This window comes from Heptranchias perlo, chromosome 10 (genome assembly GCF_035084215.1).
Source record: "Heptranchias perlo isolate sHepPer1 chromosome 10, sHepPer1.hap1, whole genome shotgun sequence".
Taxonomy (NCBI): Eukaryota; Metazoa; Chordata; class Chondrichthyes; order Hexanchiformes; family Hexanchidae; genus Heptranchias; species Heptranchias perlo.
In genome coordinates this window covers 36,987,712-37,006,792 of record NC_090334.1, presented here as the reverse complement: position 1 = coordinate 37,006,792, position 19,081 = coordinate 36,987,712, and the positions used below count along the sequence as shown (strand labels likewise).

At 41.7% G+C, this 19,081-nt stretch overlaps 1 protein-coding gene across 8 annotated transcripts in view; it reads right to left on the bottom strand.

Moving 5' to 3' along the window:
* ralgapa1 (Ral GTPase activating protein catalytic subunit alpha 1) overlaps nt 1-19,081 on the bottom strand; it is a 227,405-nt gene that overhangs the window by 185,952 nt on the left and 22,372 nt on the right. For 7 of the 8 annotated variants that reach the window (XM_067991491.1, XM_067991483.1, XM_067991488.1 and 4 more), the window contains exons 4-9: nt 9,054-9,111; nt 8,301-8,344; nt 7,651-7,828; nt 6,365-6,471; nt 4,296-4,434; nt 104-312 (exon numbers count right to left, since the gene is read on the bottom strand). In XM_067991491.1, coding sequence (XP_067847592.1) covers nt 104-312; nt 4,296-4,434; nt 6,365-6,471; nt 7,651-7,828; nt 8,301-8,344; nt 9,054-9,111 — 735 coding nt within the window. The remainder of the gene's footprint in view (nt 1-103; nt 313-4,295; nt 4,435-6,364; nt 6,472-7,650; nt 7,829-8,300; nt 8,345-9,053; nt 9,112-19,081) is intronic. The other variant, XM_067991489.1, reaches the window with a different exon arrangement.

Below are 19,081 nucleotides of genomic sequence, written 5' to 3'. Positions count from 1 at the left end.
AAAATCTGTTGCATTACAAATCAAAAATCTAAAATCAATTAAAGAAAAAAGTCCATTTTAATTCATTCAAAACAAAAAAAGTCAGCTTCTTATGTTAACTTACCTGAATGTTCTTTGGTACATTTTCACCTTCAACTCCAGGAATCTGAAGCCCTGGATTCGCTTTTGGCTCAAACCAGAAAGATACCAACCATCGGATGACAGAGACACGAGCAGACAAAAATGTGTCTTTAGTACAATATGTTGTTTCATTGGTCTCTGGATCTTTCTTTGTCATAATATAATATGGCTTTGATCTCAATTGTGGGACATCTGTAAACAAGGAATTAAGAAAAACAATATTCTTGGGAAAAAAATTGAAAGTTTATATTCTATATGGAAAGGAAGAAACTAAAATATATTTACAGTTTTGGCACTATTATTTTTCCATCTCTAAACATAGGAAGAACAGGAGTAGGCCATTCAGCCCTTTGAATGTGTTCCACCATTCAATTAGATCATCAGTACCTCAACTTCATTTACCCACTTTTGCTCCGTATCCCTGGATACCTTTACCTAATAAAAATCTATCCATCTCAGTACTGAAAATTTCAATTGATCCAGCATCCAGAGCCTTTTGGGAGAGTTTCAGATTTCCACTACCCTTCGTGTGAAAATGTGCTTCCTGAGCTTTTTGACCATGCAAAAGAAACACCAAACCTCTGCTGCACTTGAACAAAGTCCTGAAGTTTCAAGCAACTTGGAGATAATTAGGAAATTATTGCTCCAACCAAGTTTCAGTGACATTAAAACAGTGTAATTGTGTCGCAAGTGGTGGAAATGTCAATTTTTGCAAAACAACTACAATTATCGTTAGTGATAAAAGCAATATCCAAGGCACATTTTCATCGATCATTCCAGGATTTCAGTAAGCTGATCCACAAAATACTAATTTTCTTATCATTCGCCTTTCACTCCATCCTCCATTTGTTCTTTCATTTTATTCTCTTCAATTCCAAATATATCGCCCCCCCTTCATTCTTTCTTCATCCCTCTTTAATCTGTCTGAAATTTGCCCCACGCTTCGTTCAGTTTCTCATCTTTTCATTTAATTCTGCTCCTATTTCCTCTTCAGCTGAACTTCTCTTCCTTCCTTTTACTTCCATTCTTAGCGATTTCCTTCCTTTTAAATACAAACCACACCTCAAAAAAAACTACAGAAAACTTACACATTTCTACAATATTCCCTCTGCTCCGGAAAACATAGATGCCTTGATGGGGACAGCTGGGACCTTCCAATACCATGTCCAAGTAAGCCATGATGTTTGACTGTGGAGCAGAGATAGGGAAGGGAAATATAGCTCTACCCAATCCTACCTTCTCTGCTATCTACACATGAGCACTTTGTAACAGGAGTCAATAATGATCAGAAGTAGGAATCATGCAGGAATAGATTTTCCCTTCCCTATTCAAGGTTGTGGAGGCCAATTATAGACCTGCAACTGCCACCCAGCTGAGATCAGTTCACTCAGCAGAAACCAGGGATTGAATTTGGAACCTTCCTCATCTGCATGGCTTAACTTCTCTTGATAAACTTCCTGAGCCAGGTTAACATTTGTTTTGCAAACAGTCATGGAGAACTGTAAGAAAATAGAAATGAAACTTGCTGCACACTCTATTTGAATACTTGTTTCACTTCGCCCCTGCCTTCCCTAGAAATGTGTTGAATCACTTGATGCATTCTTGTATATACTTCTCTGCTTCATTTCTTGCATGCTTTCTCCGACACTCTCTCGCACTATTATTGCATGTACAACACCCTCAACACAAAGAAAGCTGAAGTAAAGTTCTCCAAGATGAAGAACAATGACTACACAGGCAGTGGGAGGAAAAGATGAGAGGTGACAGAAGATAAACCGGATGTACTAAAAATTTGCCTGACCCAGCATCCACAAGAAAGAGGATTCACAAGAAGTTGGACCAGTACATCATCATTAATAAGCGTACAAGAGCGGGCTAGGTACCAGGAGTGACTCAGTTAATGGCCTTCATTTACGATACACAGAAGACATCAAGATTTTGCTACAATGGGATAAGAGCATCTGGAACAGATCTGGGTTAACAAAATATTTCAGACATTGCATTCAACTGATACCACCTAACTACACCTTTCACACATAAAAGCAACAAAGTATTAGTGCCAATGTCAAAATAAAAACTATAGAAAAAATGGGAACTGATGGACATACATGAGGCAAGTGTCAGTACTTCTAACGTCACAGGTAAGGTTCATGGCACAGCATACATACAAGGTATCTATGTTGGAAGTCCAATCAAAGATCAGGTTTGTATTAGAGGATAAATGGGCATAAACCATTCCAGTGAATTCCTTAGGAATCGCCTAGTGTATTTCAGTAACAGATAACATGCGAGTTAAAATACTGTAGGAAAAATTTGTAGGGCTATGGGGAAAGAGCAGGGGAGTGGGACTAATTAGATAGTTCTTTCAAAGAGCCAGTGCAGGCATGATAGGCCGAAATACCCCCTCCTGTGCTGCAAGATTCTAAGGGCATGATTTTAGCCTGAAAAAAATGGGTGGGTTGGAGGCGGGGGGGCATTAAAAAATCGCAACAATTTCAAACCCACCCATTTCTGGTTTTCAAGAGGGCGGGACGAGGGGCAGCAACCAACCCACTCTCGGGGCAGTTGGTCACTAAAGAGGTAAGTGCCCAGGATATAGCAGCCTGCTTGATTGGCACCCCATCCACCACCATAAATATTCACTTCCCCCACCACTGGTGCACCGTAGTATCAATGTATACCATCTATAAGATGCACTGCAGCAACTCGCCAAGGCTTCTTCGATAGCACCTCCCAAACCCGTGACCTCTACCACCTAGAAGGACAAGGGCAGCAGGCGGATGGGAACACTACCACCTGCATGTTCCCCTCCAAGTCACACGCCATCCTGACTTGGAAATATAGCACTGTTCTTTCATTGTCGCTGGGTCAAAATCCTGGAACTGCCTACTTAACAGTACTCTAGCGGTTCAAGAAGGCAGCTCACCACCTTCTCAAAGGGGATAAAATGCTGGCCTTGCCAGCGACACCCACATCCCATGAATGAATTAAAAAAACAGGCTGCAGGCCTCCATTTTTTCAGGTTTTGTGATTTTAGCCTCTGGGGGCCGGGATTCCTGGGCCTTCTCCTTCACTCCGTTTGAGAGGAGGCGAAAAGGCCCGAAACTGCAGGCAAATGCCTTTATAGCACAGCTTTTGGGCCCGGAAGAGCAGGAGTGCTTACCCCAGGCTCAACAAGCCTATGCTGCAGTGATCCCCTCCCAACGATCGTGACCCCAACCCTCCTCCTCCCCCTCCCCCTCTCGGTGACTGACCCCCCCCCACCCGAACCCCCCAACAATGACCCCCGATCCCACTCCCAGCCGATGCCCCCCCAACCCCATCCATCCACTCCAAGACTTACCTGAACACTTATCTCTTCCTTGCTCTTCTCCCGTCGACTGAGGCCAGCCTGTCAATCAGGTCGGTCTGTCGGGCGGGAATCTATCAAAAAAAAAGACGTCCTTACATCAAAATTGTAAGGACGTCTGGGAAACCCGTAATTCTGGTTTTCCCATCTGCAATTTGACCCCCCTTCCCGGCTCCGGGCTAAAATTATGCCCTATGTTTCCTTGCAGTAGGTGTGCAAAAATCAGGTTTTGATTTGCAAATCAGAGCGAAAAATCCAATTCGAAATTTTGAATCCAAAGCAGAAAGGTCCCAATGGTCCACGAAAGCTGTTAAAGGGCTTAGGTAAACTTTAATCCATTTTTAAAAGAAAAATGGAACCATAACACTATAAAAGGTTGTTCTGCTGCATTGTATACTTAAACTACTTTCCATCAGTTAAATCTAGTAATGGATCAGTCAGAGTCCTTAATGACTATCAGCCCTATAAAGAAAGCAACAAGCCAAAATTTAAAATGTTCCTATTAAATCAACAGTATTTCCATATATAATGGATGAATCTCAAACTGGGCGAATATTCCCTCTCAGCAAATGTTAACATTTTACTGGCAGATACTATATTCCGATAACCTGCATAATCTTCAAGAAACAAATCACATGAGAAACTAGATGTTGAAGACCAGAATTAAGCCGGATAAAAATAAAGCAAATGACAGACTAGTATAATCATATTTAACATGTCAGTGCACTTTTAAACAATTATATCACATCCCTAACCCATTAAATAGCATATAAATCTGAATTTATGCACACATATTCAGACAGACAAACAAAAGTATTCTTTTTACCAAGTATTGGGTTAAACAAGCTGGTGTCCTTTGAGAAATTGGGAAATATGTGAGGCAGATAATACTTCTTGAAATTTGCAAATAAGAATGCAAACCCTTTCTCCTGATCTTCTTTGTCTTTCCATTCTAATCCCTTTGCCTGTAAGCACATTTATATAGATGTTGCTTAATTTATTTATCACATTAATACACATCAATATACTACACAAAGATCATAACAGAAAGTAAAATCCTCTCACTGCAGCCAGCCTTGTAACAAAACTGAAGCATATACTAGTCATTCCATTGGAGATGGGGCAGCATGCAACGTGGTTTAGTAAAGGTGGCATTTCTTCTCATCACTTTTATACTACTGGAATGAACTTGACTGCAGATGCAAAGCTCCCCTCTATTTGTTGCATTCCACAGGGCAAACCAGTTGACCTACAGTATATCTTAGCATATCACAGACTCTTAACAATGTGGGTCTACAAATGCACCAAGTTATGACCACCAGTTTAAACAAGTAAAATATGAGGAGCGGGTCCAGTATGTTTCACTCAGTCTCCGTTTTAATAGCAGACTTCAGCAATACCATGGGGAGGAAAGGAGGGCACTTTCCCCAAGAGGACCAAAAATCATGCTGAAAAACATCTTCTTTCAGAGGTGTGCCACTCCCAAATACCATAATTTCCTTGTCAGCTGACTAGGTGTTTATTAGCAGGGCAAAGTATTGACTTTCTCTCCACTCAAAAACACCAATCTCACATCAGAAAACAAGTTTAACACAAACTCATATTAGCATGGTTAACAAACAGAAATATTTTAAGATCTCTACATTTGTTTAATGCAGAGGCTCTCAGGCACGACAAGGTTGGGATGGGGGGAGGGGGGGGGGGGGAACAAGGAGGACGCTAGCTGTGATTCACTAACAGGTAATGCCTGCAATATGTATTTTCTCCATTGGTAGCATTGTAGCCCACCCCCCCCCCCTTCAACTCTCTCAGGCTGATTCCTGACTCAGCTCGCTCCGAAACTCAGGCATCCCCTGCAAACAATTCCAGATTACAGGTCTTTTCAATACTCTTCAGTTTAAACATGTTTCTTTCAGTTTTCCTTCTTGTCTGTATATCGGTGCAGCATAAATTTATTTTTGGAAATTCTCATAAGCCCTGGAGTCCCGACTATTATAGAGAAATAAATAATTAGCAGCAAATCAGTGCCCGCTACCCCCGCTTCAAAAATCCATTAAAGATTCTTTGCCCCAGAGTTTTACAGCTCTGTGGAACATCTGTTTTTTTCTGTCCCAGCATCCAAAGTCCTCATGATCCCTGACTCCCTGTGATGTTCAGAGGCAATCGATAAATTGCCCTCCTTTAAAAACTTGTCTCGGCCTCAAAACTCACTTTATTGCCCAGTGCTCCCACCTTGCTGGATAGTTCATTTTACCCTGCTTGATGTCATCTTAAAACGGAGAAATAAATTAATAATTGCTACTGCACTCGTATGCCCTTGATGTTTCCACAAAAAAAAGTTAACCTTGTATTTTACCACCTCCAAAGCAACCCAATGATTCATTATTCCCAGTTGTAACCCCAAACAACCTGACCACAGAGTCATTCTAGTTCTGTTTAGAGGATTGTTCATCTTAACTTCATATTAAATACAAAAGTATAAGGAAGCAGAATTAAAACAGTTAGTGACAAAACTGAAGTATTCTGAGTTACCAGCTATATCTACACTAACATTAATTCTGCAAAAATATTGTTTCTTAGAGGGGGAGGGGGGGTGATCACAAGGGACATGAAGAGGGCTCAGCACAAAACAGTTTGGGAACCACTGGTTTAATGGACTGAAAAAAAAAAGTATGCATGCCATAAAGTGAGATCATGACCAACATCGACAGAGGTCTGAGATCAATTTATCCTATCTGAGATTTAAAGAGGAAACCCAAAAAAAGTATTAAAAATAATCCTATGCAGTATTGATAAAATTCAAGTAGTTATTAGTTTGATGGTAGAACAATTAGACTTTAGGCCCATTAACAGGGTTTAGTAGGGTTAGTACAATAAAGTGTCTACCTGGATTACCATATATTTTAGCAGTGCATCAAGAAAGTAGCTTGTAAGATCATCTTGTCCTTTGTCTCCGGATTGTGGGGGTACAAGGGGAGTGATTTCTTCTGGAGTGACTTGAGCTGTTAGGCAAATATAGAAGTACAACACTAATCATATGACAAAAACATTTTACTATGTATATTTTAATATAGAATTAATTTTATTTATGGACAAGACTAATATTATGCTCCCAAATTCTCAGACACAAGTGTGTCCTTAAAACACAAGCTTTAGTATCTCTCTTTTTATGCTAGTTTATTTACCATTATGCTAACAGCAGTGAGTACATCACATATATTCTCATCTGGCTCTATGCCATGACCAATGAAGAAGTAATATGTGGCATTTCTTAGTTTCCCCCTCCAATCTTAATGGCCAATTATTTTGGCACTGGTTCAGAGTGCTCATGTAGCAACTTCTTTAAAATCAATTCAGTTTATCTACATCAACTCCTGCATTGCTGTGCACTGGAGTCTTGTGTTACTTCTATTTTGTTGATTAAACTATAAATGTTATTTTGCAACATTTATTTAGATACTTTGATTTACCTCCACTACTGACCTGCCAGTGAGAGGAGAAAGCATAATGAAAACACCCTCCTTCCTCAGAGGAGATGTTAAATTCCAGAAGTTAACTTTATAGTGAAATTATGGGGCAAGCCAGACCAAATCCTAAATACCTTTCTCTTAATCCTCACCCCGCAAATAAATACTTAGATATAAAAAAAAATCAAAATGTGAGATTTACTATTTATAATACTGCAATTAGTCTGATAAAGCATTTCTTGGTGTAATTCACTGGAACCATACAAATAACTGCATAACAGTTTATTTTTCTGATGACAGTTTAGTTTTTTTTAAAAAGAGACGAAGTCTAAATATATAAATACCAGCGGTTTCAGGTTTACAACATTAAATGGATTCCTACATTTTAAATCTATTACATAAAAAATTGATGTTGTACAAGTCTTTAAAAAAAGTTTCAGATTTGCAGTTTTACTACAACACTGCATCACCAAAAGGTGGACTCATTAACACTTTGATGAAACGAGGCCAAATACAAATTGTTAAGCTGCTTTATTCTACAGTCAATAGATAACTTTAGTGCAACTACATTAGACTTGGCAGCATAATTGCATTTATGTTGACTGAGGTATGGCATTAACAACTGGATCAGTACTGTACAGCAATAAGAGGGGAAAAAAAGCCAAATTTCAAGGTACTAGTGAGAGGCCATCATAGAAAATATGCAGTTCTTACTTTCTTGAAGATGGAGTGGAGAGTTAATCAGATTGTCTAGTGTTCGAGGCCCATGCTCTGAGGGCAGAGGTGGGAAGCCAGGGATAAGACAGGCAAAAATCAATAGCTGTTCTTCAGTACAATTGTGTTGGAGTGCTTGCATCCACAACAAAAAGAGACGCACACCTTCTCTTCGAATCTGGAATGGATAAAAAATTAATTCATTTAAAAAAAATCAAATTACAAATTAAAAAAAAACTGATCAAAACTTACTTTACATTTTTATTTAAACATTTTTATTAATTACTTAATTAATAAAATTTAATATCACAATTAACTATTACAAAACAAAATACTAAACCAAGTGAAAAAGTTTTCAGAATTTAACGTATAATTTAAAGGACTGAACTTCTCCAAAGGTGCCATAATATCATGGCATTTTTAAAAATAAATTTCAAAACAAGTTTTATATCCCATAAAAACAGCCAATCTCTGAAGACAGTGAAATAACCCTGGGATAACCAAATCTGTGTGTTTGGCACAATATTTTACTCTTTTTTTTCCTCCCCAAAGGTCAAATATGGGATAAATACAAAAGTTCATCAAATCACACTGGGTTTCAGAACAATTCTAATGAGGTCTTAAAAAGTTTTTTTTAAAACATGTAAAACCTTCAAGGAGTTCCCAACATGAAGGAGTTTCTTTAAAATCAAGCCTGCAAGACAAAAGAAAGGCAACACTTGCAACATTGAAAAAAATACACTGAAAACAAAGTACAGTTTAAGGGCAAAATGTCCGAGCTCTCGGTCAGACTTGGTAAATACTTATAATCAAGTCCTTGGTATTCTCTGTTTTACTCTTGGTGATCTTTGTACCCTATGGCATTATTTTATTGCCAAAAGGAAAAGGAGAGACCACCATTTATATAAATTATTGCACTATTAAATTGTTTTTAAAAAAAGTATGCAGGTAGGCATGAACATTCATTTAAATATATTTTTTCAATTGCCCTTCCTTTTTCACAATCATTGCTGAAATTACTTCCTATGTTGAAGACTTGATCCAGAGATGTCTAGAAGATACAATCTTTAAATATAGTAAATAAAAATAAAGAGATTTACACAGTGATTTTCCCTTAGTAAATTATTAGCCAGAAAAGACTTCTGTACTGGCATGCGTCTAAACAATTTTATAGATATGATGTCACTACTCAGAGCACTACTGTTGATAGTTAATTAACTATATCTGGAAAAACTTGGGTGGAAATATTCACTGTAACTAGCTGAAGGGATATGATTTGTGGTTTCACGATTGCCATTGCTTAGGCTATTGCACGCACAAGACAGCTGCAAACAACAATTAATTTTTTTAAAATTGACATTTATTGCTATAATCAACATTTAACTAAGGAACTGTAAAGTTACCTATGCTGTGGAACTGCCATCTGCTCTGAATTCTTTCTGGAAGGTGTTGCAGAATTTTCTGCAAAACAAGGAAGTTTCAATTTGGATCAAGGTTTGCCTTTAAAGAGAGCATGGATAAAAGAAAAATACAAAGAAAAGAAAATGTTCCATAAAAACTTGACTAGCAAGTTTCTACAAAAAAAAATTAATATAATTTTACTAAGAATTTATTAAGAAAATTGCAGGGGAGTTGTGGAGGTTTTATTTTATAAAAAAAGCTTTGTTCAAATTTAGCACTGAACTGCAGCTGCACGAAGCTGATACCCCTGCATGAAGATTTTGGCTATTCACTATTTATAATGAAATTGTAAATGTGTTCTTTGTGCATATGTTTACAATTTCATTATAAATACCTAATAGTGGAAATCTTACACCCGAAGGAATTTAAGAACACTGTCTTTTAAACTCTGGGGCCTCGATTAAAATCACTAACAGGCAAGAGTTTAGACTGTCCATAACTTGGTACTGAATAGCAACGTCACTGAAAGAACCCACATATATCAGTAGTCATAGAATCATAGAATGATATAGCACAGGAGGCGGCCATTCGGTCCATTGTGCCTGTGCCAGAAATGGCAATGGAAACTAGTGTGGGAAATGGAAATGCTACACTACTGCAGTAAAGATGTGGAGATGCCGGTGATGGACTGGGGTTGACAATTGTAAACAATTTTACAACACCAAGTTATAGTCCAGCAATTTTATTTTAAATTCACAAGCTTTCGGAGGCTTCCTCCTTCCTCAGGTGAACGTTGTTGGAAATGAAATCCTCGAAATGAAATCGCATTTATAAATCACAGAACAATGCTTGGTGATTACAGACAGTTTTTTCAACTGCCCGTTGCCAAGGCGATCGATGAGTCGAGTGTCATATCATGCTCGACTCATCGATCGACAGTTCCGACGGGCCACAGCGAAAAATCGCATAGACCTCCTCAGGAGACTAACACGGGACGCAACCAACAGAGTACCCTTTGTCGTCCAGTACTTCCCCGGAGCGGAGAAACTACGCCATGTTCTCCGCAGCCTTCAACATGTCATCAATGACGACGAACACCTCGCTATGGCCATCCCCACACCTCCACTACTCGCCTTTAAACAGCCACCCAACCTCAAACAGACCATCGTTCGCAGCAAATTACCTAGCTTTCAAGAAAACAGCGTCCACGACACCACACAACCCTGCCACAGTAACCTCTGCAAGACATGCCAGATCATCGACACAGATACCACCATCACACGAGAGGACACCACCCACCAGGTGCATGGTTCATACTCCTGTGACTCGGCCAACGTTGTCTACCTCATACGTTGCAGGAAAGGATGCCCCAGAGCATGGTACATTGGCGAGACCATGCAGACGCTGCGGCAACGGATGAACGGACACCGCGCAACAATCGCCAAACAGGAGGGTTCCCTCCCAGTCGGGGAACACTTCAGCAGTCATGGACATTCATCCACCGACCTTCGGGTAAGCGTACTCCAAGGCGGCCTTCGAGACACAAGACAACGCAAAATCGTCGAGCAGAAATTGATAGCCAAGTTCCGCACCCATGAGGACGGCCTCAACCGGGATCTTGGGTTCATGTCACGCTACACGTTACCCCACCAGCGAACAAATGTTATCTGTTTTTAATATAACGGGTCAGTTGCTGTCTTTTCTATGTTTCTACCTCTATCTCTGTTTTTTTTTTGGTTTTTTTTGGTGATTTGTATATTCGGAGACCTTGCAGGTAACACCTGTATGTCTGCACACTGATTGCCTTGGCAACAGGCAGTTGAAAAAACTGTCTGTAATCACCAAGCATTGTTCTGTGTTTTATAAATGCGATTTCATTTCGAGGATTTCATTTCCAACAACGTTCACCTGAGGAAGGAGGAAGCCTCCGAAAGCTTGTGAATTTAAAATAAAATTGCTGGACTATAACTTGGTGTTGTAAAATTGTTTACTGCAGTAAATGCATGCTTCTGAAGTTAGGTTCAAAGCACATCTTTGGGGACAGAGCTACACTCTGCATCAGACCCATCCTACACCCCTCTTTTTTTTTTAAAAAAAAAAGCCCCGAGTCTTAAGTGTTATGTATTTTCAGTCAAGAGAAGAAATTTGCGATGAATTTTTTTAAAAAAAATTTGGGTTCAGATGTCACTATTTTTGTACTTGTATTTTTAAGATTACATAGTTTATGCATATAGAAACAGAGATAGGCCATAGATACAAATTTTAAAAAAGCTAATAATATATACCAATGATTTACACCAATAGCTTGCATGACTTTCCATATATCCAAATTCCTTTCCAGCAACTAGTATTTTAGGATGAATTAAACATTTCTGTAGATTTGCAGTGTTCAATTATTAGATTGTACTGCATAGAGTCATGCATTACATTCATTTTCAGTATTTAACTGATTTTCTACAATCTCTTCATATTTATCCATATAACAAGCAAGAAAATATAAAAGGTCATCATGATACGAGAACCAAATTTCTTAATATTTTTGCAGCATTTGCATCAATAAGGTAAGCTATGGCAGATTTAGTAGTGGCACATCCCCCCACACTTGGACTGCTGGCAAATAAAGTCTTAATTTAACCTATGAAACTGAATAATCAGGCAAACTTTGCCTTTGTGTAACTCAGGGACATCATATAAATCTATGTTCCCATTAATTTGCATATTTCAAGTTGCTGATATCAATAGATCTTGGTGCTCTAATTTAGGATTTAATTCACCAATAAGGTAACAGTGCTAAGAACAACCTTTTCCCAACCTTCATGAGCACTAAATTCAAACAGTACAAACCAGTGAAAAAAAAAGGAAAAACAGAACTGAGCTGCCCAGGCTTCCAAGGGTCAGATTGTTACAGCTTGCGGGTTGCAGTGGGCCCATGGGATATAGTTTGGACATCCCTAATTTGGATGAATGAATTCAAACGCGCAATGTAGTGTAAATCAAAGCCATATAACTCAAGTATAAACTCTGTGCAAGTACAAAAATCACACTTCTTCTTTGGCAGTCCCTCAGGGTCAAGGATTACTTGCTTCCCCTCTGGGAGGGTGGGTTCTCCGGTGGCTGAATAGTCCAATCCTGGAGCCGCAGAATCTGCCACAGGTGGGGAAGGTAGTGTTTAATGAAGTGGGTGGGTGAGACGCTCTGGATTCTGCACACTCTTTCCGCTGCTTATGCTTGGCCTTCACGTGCTCCACTCGGTGACGCTCGAGGTGACTGGCACCTTCGCGGATGCTTCTTCTCCAGTTTGGGCGTTCTAGGGCAAGCGATTCCCACACGTCGGTGGGGATATTGCATTTTTTTTTTAAGGGAGGCTTTGAGAGTGTCCTTATAGCGTTTCCTCTGCCCTCCTAGTGATCGGCTGCCATTGCGGAGCTCGGAGTAGAGTACTTGTTTAGGGAATCTTGTGTCGGGCATGCGGACAATGTGGCCCACCCATCGCAACTGGTTGACCGTGACCAGTGCCTCGATACTGGGGATGTTAGCCTGGGAGAGAGCGCTCACATTGGTACACCTATCCTGCCAGTGGATTTGCAGGATTTTGCGGAGGCAACGTTGGTGATAGCTCTCCAGGGATTTGAGGGGTCTGCTGTACATTGTCCATGTTTCTGATGCGTACAGGAGGGCGGGGACCACGGCTGCTCTGTAGACCATGAGCTTCGTGCTGGATTTGAGATCTCTGTCTTCAAACACTCTGTTCCTCAGGTGTCTGAAGGCTACACTGGCGCATTAGAGTCAATGTTGAATTTCATCGTCGGTGTCTGCTCGCACTGAGAGGAGGCTCAAGGTATGGGCAACGGTCCATGCTGTCCAAAGGCTCACCATGGATCTTGATGGTTGGGGGACAATGTTGTGTGGCAGGAGTGGGCTGGTAGAGGACCATTGTTTTCCGGATGTTTAGCCTGAGGCCCATTCTCTCATATGTCTCAGTGAATGCGTCGACGATGGTTTGTAGCTCGGCCTCTGAGTTTGCGCAGAAGCAGGCATTGTCTGCGTACTGCAGCTTGATGACAGAAATTGGGGTGGTCTTGGTTCCGGCCTGGAAGCGTCGAAGGTTGAACAGTTTCCCGCTTGTCCTGTAGGTTAGCTCCACTCCGGCGGGGAGTTTCATGGTGATGGGGTGAAGTGTTGCAGCGAGGAAGATGGAGAAGAGCGTTGGTGCAATGACGCAGCCCTGCTTGACCCCAGTTTGCACTCATATTGGGTCTGTGATGGATCCGTTGGCGAGGATCACGGCTTGCATGTCATCGTGGAGCAGCGGAGAATGGTGTTGAATTTCTGCAGGCAGCCAAATTTGAGAAGGATGCGCCACAATCCCTCACGGTTGACAGAGTCGAAGGCCTTTGCGAGATCGAAGAAGGCCATGTACAGAGGATGATGCTGCTCCCTGCACTTTTCCTGGACTTGTCGCACGCTAAAGATCATGTCCATTGTGCCTCAACAGGCGAAAGCCGCATTGAGACTGAAGGAGGAGTTCTTCGGCCACTGGAAGGAGGAGGTTGAGGAGGATTCTCACGATGACCTTTCCCGTGGCGGACAGTAGTGAAGTCCCTCTAATTTCCGCAGTTGGACCTATCTCCTTTCTTGAAGATGGTCACAATTACGGCGTCTGAGATCTCCCGACATGCTCTCTTCTTTCCAGACAAGGGTGATAAGGTCATGTATTTCGTGTCAAGAGTGCCCCTCCGCCGTATTTTAGTACTTCAGTGGGGATTCCATCTGCTCCGGGGGCCTTGTTGTTTTTCAACTGTCAAATGGCTTTTCCGACCTCACAGCGGGCTGGGGTTGTGCTGAGATGGTGGCTGGTAGCGTGTTGTGGGATGGTCTCAAGGACACTTGCGTCGAGGACTGCGTCTTGGTTGAGGAGGTCCTCGAAGTGCTCTCTCCAGCGGGCGTTGACTGCCTCTCTGTCTTTGATGAGCGCCTCTCCATTTTTGGCTCTCAGTGGGGTGGGTGCCTGTGTACTCGGACCGTAGATGGCTTTAATTGTGCTGAAGAAGCCGCGCACGTCGTGGTTGTCTCCTGCTGGATCTCCTGCGCTCTTTCTACCCACCATCTGTTCTTTAGGTCACGGGTTCTTTGTTGCACCTCGGCCTTCAGTTGTCTGTGGGCTTGTTTCCTCTTGCTCGAGTTTCAGTGGAGCTACCAATTCAGGAACGCCTTGCGTTTGCAGTCTAGGAGATCCTGGATCTCCTGATAGTTCTCGTCGAACCAGTCTTGGTGCTTCCTGGTCGAGAGATCAAGCGTCTCCTCCCAGGTGCTGACTATGGTGGCTTTTAGGGCGGACCAGACACAGTGGGCACGCTGGGGCTCTGGTTCGTTGGTCGTCTCCAGGTTGGTTGTAAGGCGACAGCTGAGTAGGTCTTTCTTCTCAGGGTCTGAGTCCAGTGACATTAAGTCTCCTGCGGCAGAGTTTTTTCTGCCGATGCCAGTTTGAGGCCAGGTTGATGGAGATGGTAGAGCGGATTAGTCGGTGGTCAGTCCAGCAGTCGTCAGCTCCGGTCATGGTGCAGGTGATGCGGACATCTTTGCGGTCCCTCGCTCGGACGATGATGTAGTCTATTAGGTGCCAGTGCTTAAAGCGGGGGTGTTGCCAAGAGGTCTTGTACTTGTCCCTCTGGCGGAACAGGGTGTTCGTTATGACGAGGTCATGTTCTAGGCGTTTTGTCAGGAGGGGGGACTCCATTGGGGCTTGCTTTCCCTACGCCTTCCTTGCCTAACACGGCTTTCCAAAGGCTTGCGTCCCTCCCAACTCTGGCACTAAAGTCGCCGAGGAGAATCAGCTCGTCTCCCTTTGGGATACGGGACAGCGATTGGTCAAGGCTAGAGTAGAATGCCTCTTTTATCTTGTCCGTCGTGTCTAGGGTCGGGGTGTAGGCACTGATGACTGTGGTGTGCTGCTTCTGGGCCAGGGTGAGCCGTAGGGTCATGAGGCGTTCATTTACCCCGCAGGGGGACTCGTTGAGATGTCCAACCAATTCGATTTTTACGGCAAAGCCGACCCCATAGAGACGGCGTTCCTCTTCTGGTTTGCCTTTCCAGAAGGTGTATCCGCTGCCTGGTTCTTTATGCTGGCCTTCTCCTGCCAGCTGCGTCACGCTCAGGGCGGCGATGTCAATGTTGTAGCGCCGGAGTTCCGGGGCTACGATGGCAGTGCGATGTTCAGGTCTGTCGCTGTTGGGATTGTCAATAAGGGTCCTGACGTTCCAGGTCCCGAAATTCATTTGGGTGGGTAGGGTGGGGTTGGGGCGGAAGATGCCTGTGCGTGGATTCTTTTAACGTGGGGTGGTCGTTGCACACCAACCACCACATGGTCCCAGCGGAGCAAGGTCTTGGCCCAATGGCTGGGAAATCCAAGACGACTGGAGACCAGGCTCTGCTTTGGGACGGGGACTAACAAACGCTCATCGTCCACCAATCCACTGGAGCAGCGAGGACCCGACCTGGGCGAGGCCAGGCGGCAACGCGGGGCCTACAAAAGGCCCAGAGGGAGCCAGGAGCAGTGGGAACGGCAAGGGTAGAGCGGCAGCGGCGAGGACCCGACCTGGACAAGGCTAGGCGGCAGCGCAGGGCCTACAAAAGGCCCAGAGGGAGCCAGGAGCAGCGGCGAGGAACCGACCTGGGCGAGACCAGGTTAAAAATATGAATTAAATAAAACACAATAACCTTAAAAATTAAGGTTAAAATAGACTAAATAAGTTAAAAATAGGTTAAAAAGCCACCGGAGCCGCAGATAAAAACCCTGCCCCTTCGACGTAGCTGGTGAATAAAACCCTGTTGAAGCAGCTGCCCGCGATGGGGGTGAAGGTGAGGACCTTCGGTGTCGTCTTCGACAGCTAAGGGGTGAGCAGCTACTCGAGCGGCGACGGGGCAAGTGCTGCTGGAGGTGATCGACCGGGGGGATGGGGGGGGCGCTGAGCGAGCTCCCCAAGCTTGTACAAGAGAAACGAACAGCAGGGTGTGGATGGGAGAAGGAGTAAACTAATGTAACACACACTTAACAGAACCACCCTCCATATAAATGAATGGTTTTACTTTTCAGGAGTCTACATCTTAGCTGAGCATAAACAAGTGGCTTACAGATTATTTCAGGAGTTTTAATCTTGGTGCACAATTTTCAAAGGGCTACACCCAAGCCTCCAGCAAAGCTCAATTCTCAACAGTATTATGCATTCACTGATCAGACAACCACCACTCCACCATGGGCGTTGCAACATTAGCTGAATACCTATGGGTTCATTTCTAGGTCAATCAAGGACTTGTTTTGTTTACCATCAGATACTTTAATCCTCTACTCAACAATTTTCTTTTAAAAACAAAAAAAATGTAATTAACTCAATTAAAAAAGAAACATAGTATTTTAGGATGCATTAAACATAGAACAGAATTTAGAACGCTAATTGTGTATTTATGTGACGTACATTGAAGGTCACATTCACAATATTGTACTTATGAGTCTAACTAGCAGCAAGAATGCCTAAACTGTGTTGGACTCAAAAAATCAAACTGCAATTTAAGGTTTATTTTCAAAATTGTATTTTTAGTGCACAATGGAATATGAAATATTAATCATTTTCAAGAAATGGAATTCCACTAAATGTTTCTAGTTATGTATCAAGCTTTTTTTCTTTAAAATAAAAAGGTATTCTTGCGAAAAAAATACTCTTGCAAAAATAACGGTAGCACCTTCCCAGAACACAGCATTCTTAGCCTGTCAATTTGCCTGCAGTTGAGATTTGTTGAATTTTACTACTTAAACTCCTCGAACAAATTTTCAAAAAGACTAAAGTAGGGTCCAACTAAGTAAACAAGAACTTAAAATTACATTAGCTGATCTCCCAAGGTGTCAGAGGATATACTGCTTTATAACAAAAGGGGTGTTATGCCACGTAACACACAATATATTATGACGGCCACTGATTTAAAGTGACTGAATAAGTTAAATTCTGTTCGGTCAAATCAAGCAAGTGCGATAAGCAGCACATAAGGCTTTTAATATATGAGTTATGTGTCACTGTAAATTGGTAATAAAAACATTTATGAAGTCAAATTCTGTTCTGTCAGATAAAGCAAGTGTGACAGGCAGCGCGCAAAGCTTTTAATATATTAGTTATGCGTCACAGTAAATTGGAAGTAAAAATGTTTATGAATATTTTTCAAGAAAAAGAATGCACTTGCTTTTCTTTTCTTTCTTGTCCACCCTTTACTATTTCCATTTTGTTTTCCTGCTTTGGCCATGCTTTTCCCTTCAATTAATTTCTAATATTACAGTGCTGTTTTGGGCTACTTTATTTGCTATTCTTAAACAAAATGAAACATTACGAGCTTTCTCCTCATTACAATTACAGCATTAACCTGATCAAGCAATTACTATAAGTAATTCTGAAATAAAAAAGAAAATGTTGGAAATACACAACACGTCAGTCAGCATTTGTAAAAAGACGGGTTTTGATATTTTGGGTGTATACACATTACTGCAAAATACAGGACCTGCAAAATTTGGTTATAATTTTAATTGTGTATACTCTAAGTTAAAGCAGCGTGATGTATACATAAAAATTTGAAAAGAGCATTAGAATAACCTATGCTGAAACTCTCAATTGAAGATATTTTGCTTCACTGGACCTCCCATGAAAATGAATGCAATGTTTTTTTTCAAATGGGTAAATACCTAAAACGTAACAATCTGTCCTTTCTCTTTACAGATGCTAATTGACATCCTGTGTATTTTCAACAGTTTCTGTTTTTATTTCAGATTTCCAGTTTTTCCCTTATATTTTATTGTTCAAGTGCAATGCTTTCATACAGTTTACCAAAGTCCTCAAATCCCTCACAGTGAGTAATCAGTTCATTAAAACAGAAGCTGTCTTCTAAAAGTAGCATGTTTCAGCATATTTTGCTTTTTTATTTTAGGTGATAGCATCTTATAAAATTAGTAATAACTTGTTCAAGTCAGTGAAGTAGATGGTTAGAAGTAAACTGAGTATTCAAAATCTTGTGTACCAATGAGTCTCATGCATCTATATCTATTATATATTAAAAACTATGAGTGGTTTCAGTATCCCAAAGGCACAGTGCCTGCAGTTGGTGTTGTGAATGTAAAGTTATGTGACTAAATGATTACAATGGGGCACCACATAGCATGACGTGACAGCCCCCAACTACACTACCAGTAATTCCCAGGTAGTCCGGTCTCCCAGGATCAGACAAGCAAACATCCCATGTGTAAAATAATGAGTGCAGTCAGAAGTAGTGAGCCTTCACTGGGTTGACAATTTGGAACAGCTGGAAGTGAAGCTTACCATTCTGATACCACTGGTTGCAACGGTGCGACTACTTTCTTCAGGCTCCATTCCCACTTCACAATAGCTTTTGATTCTCACCCCTTTTGTCTGCTGCTCCCAGCTTCTAACTCTCCTCTGGCTTCTTACTATGATCTACCTTTCGTTCCAACACCCCCACCCCGGACTCCCATTCTCGATCTCCAAATCCCCAACCTCTATTATTCTCACTTTCCCCTCAGCTCCAACCTCCGTTTATGGATCTTCATCCTTGTTGTTCACCTTCCCCTGGTAATCTTCTTCTAACTTCTCCCATGACCTTTAATAGCAATGCCTTTCCCCTCCCCCTACCCTGCTGTGGCCATGACTTCTTCAGGCCTCTATTATCCCTGGTCCAATCATCCCCCACTCTCTAACCCCACTTGGCCTGAAGAGTGCATTTGGTCTCTTGCAATATTGTGCACAATACCACAGGACATCAACTAGTTGTAGAAATGAAGCATTAAATCTTTTACCCTGAAAGCAACAAATGAAGTTAGATACATTGAATACTGGTAACAATATTTTAAGAGTATGTAAAATAATATAAAATTACAATTTTAGTGCAATACTGATACAAAAGTATCTATGGCATTATGGTAACCTGATGTGGAGATGCCGGTGATGGATTGGGGTGGACAAATGTAAGGAATCTTACA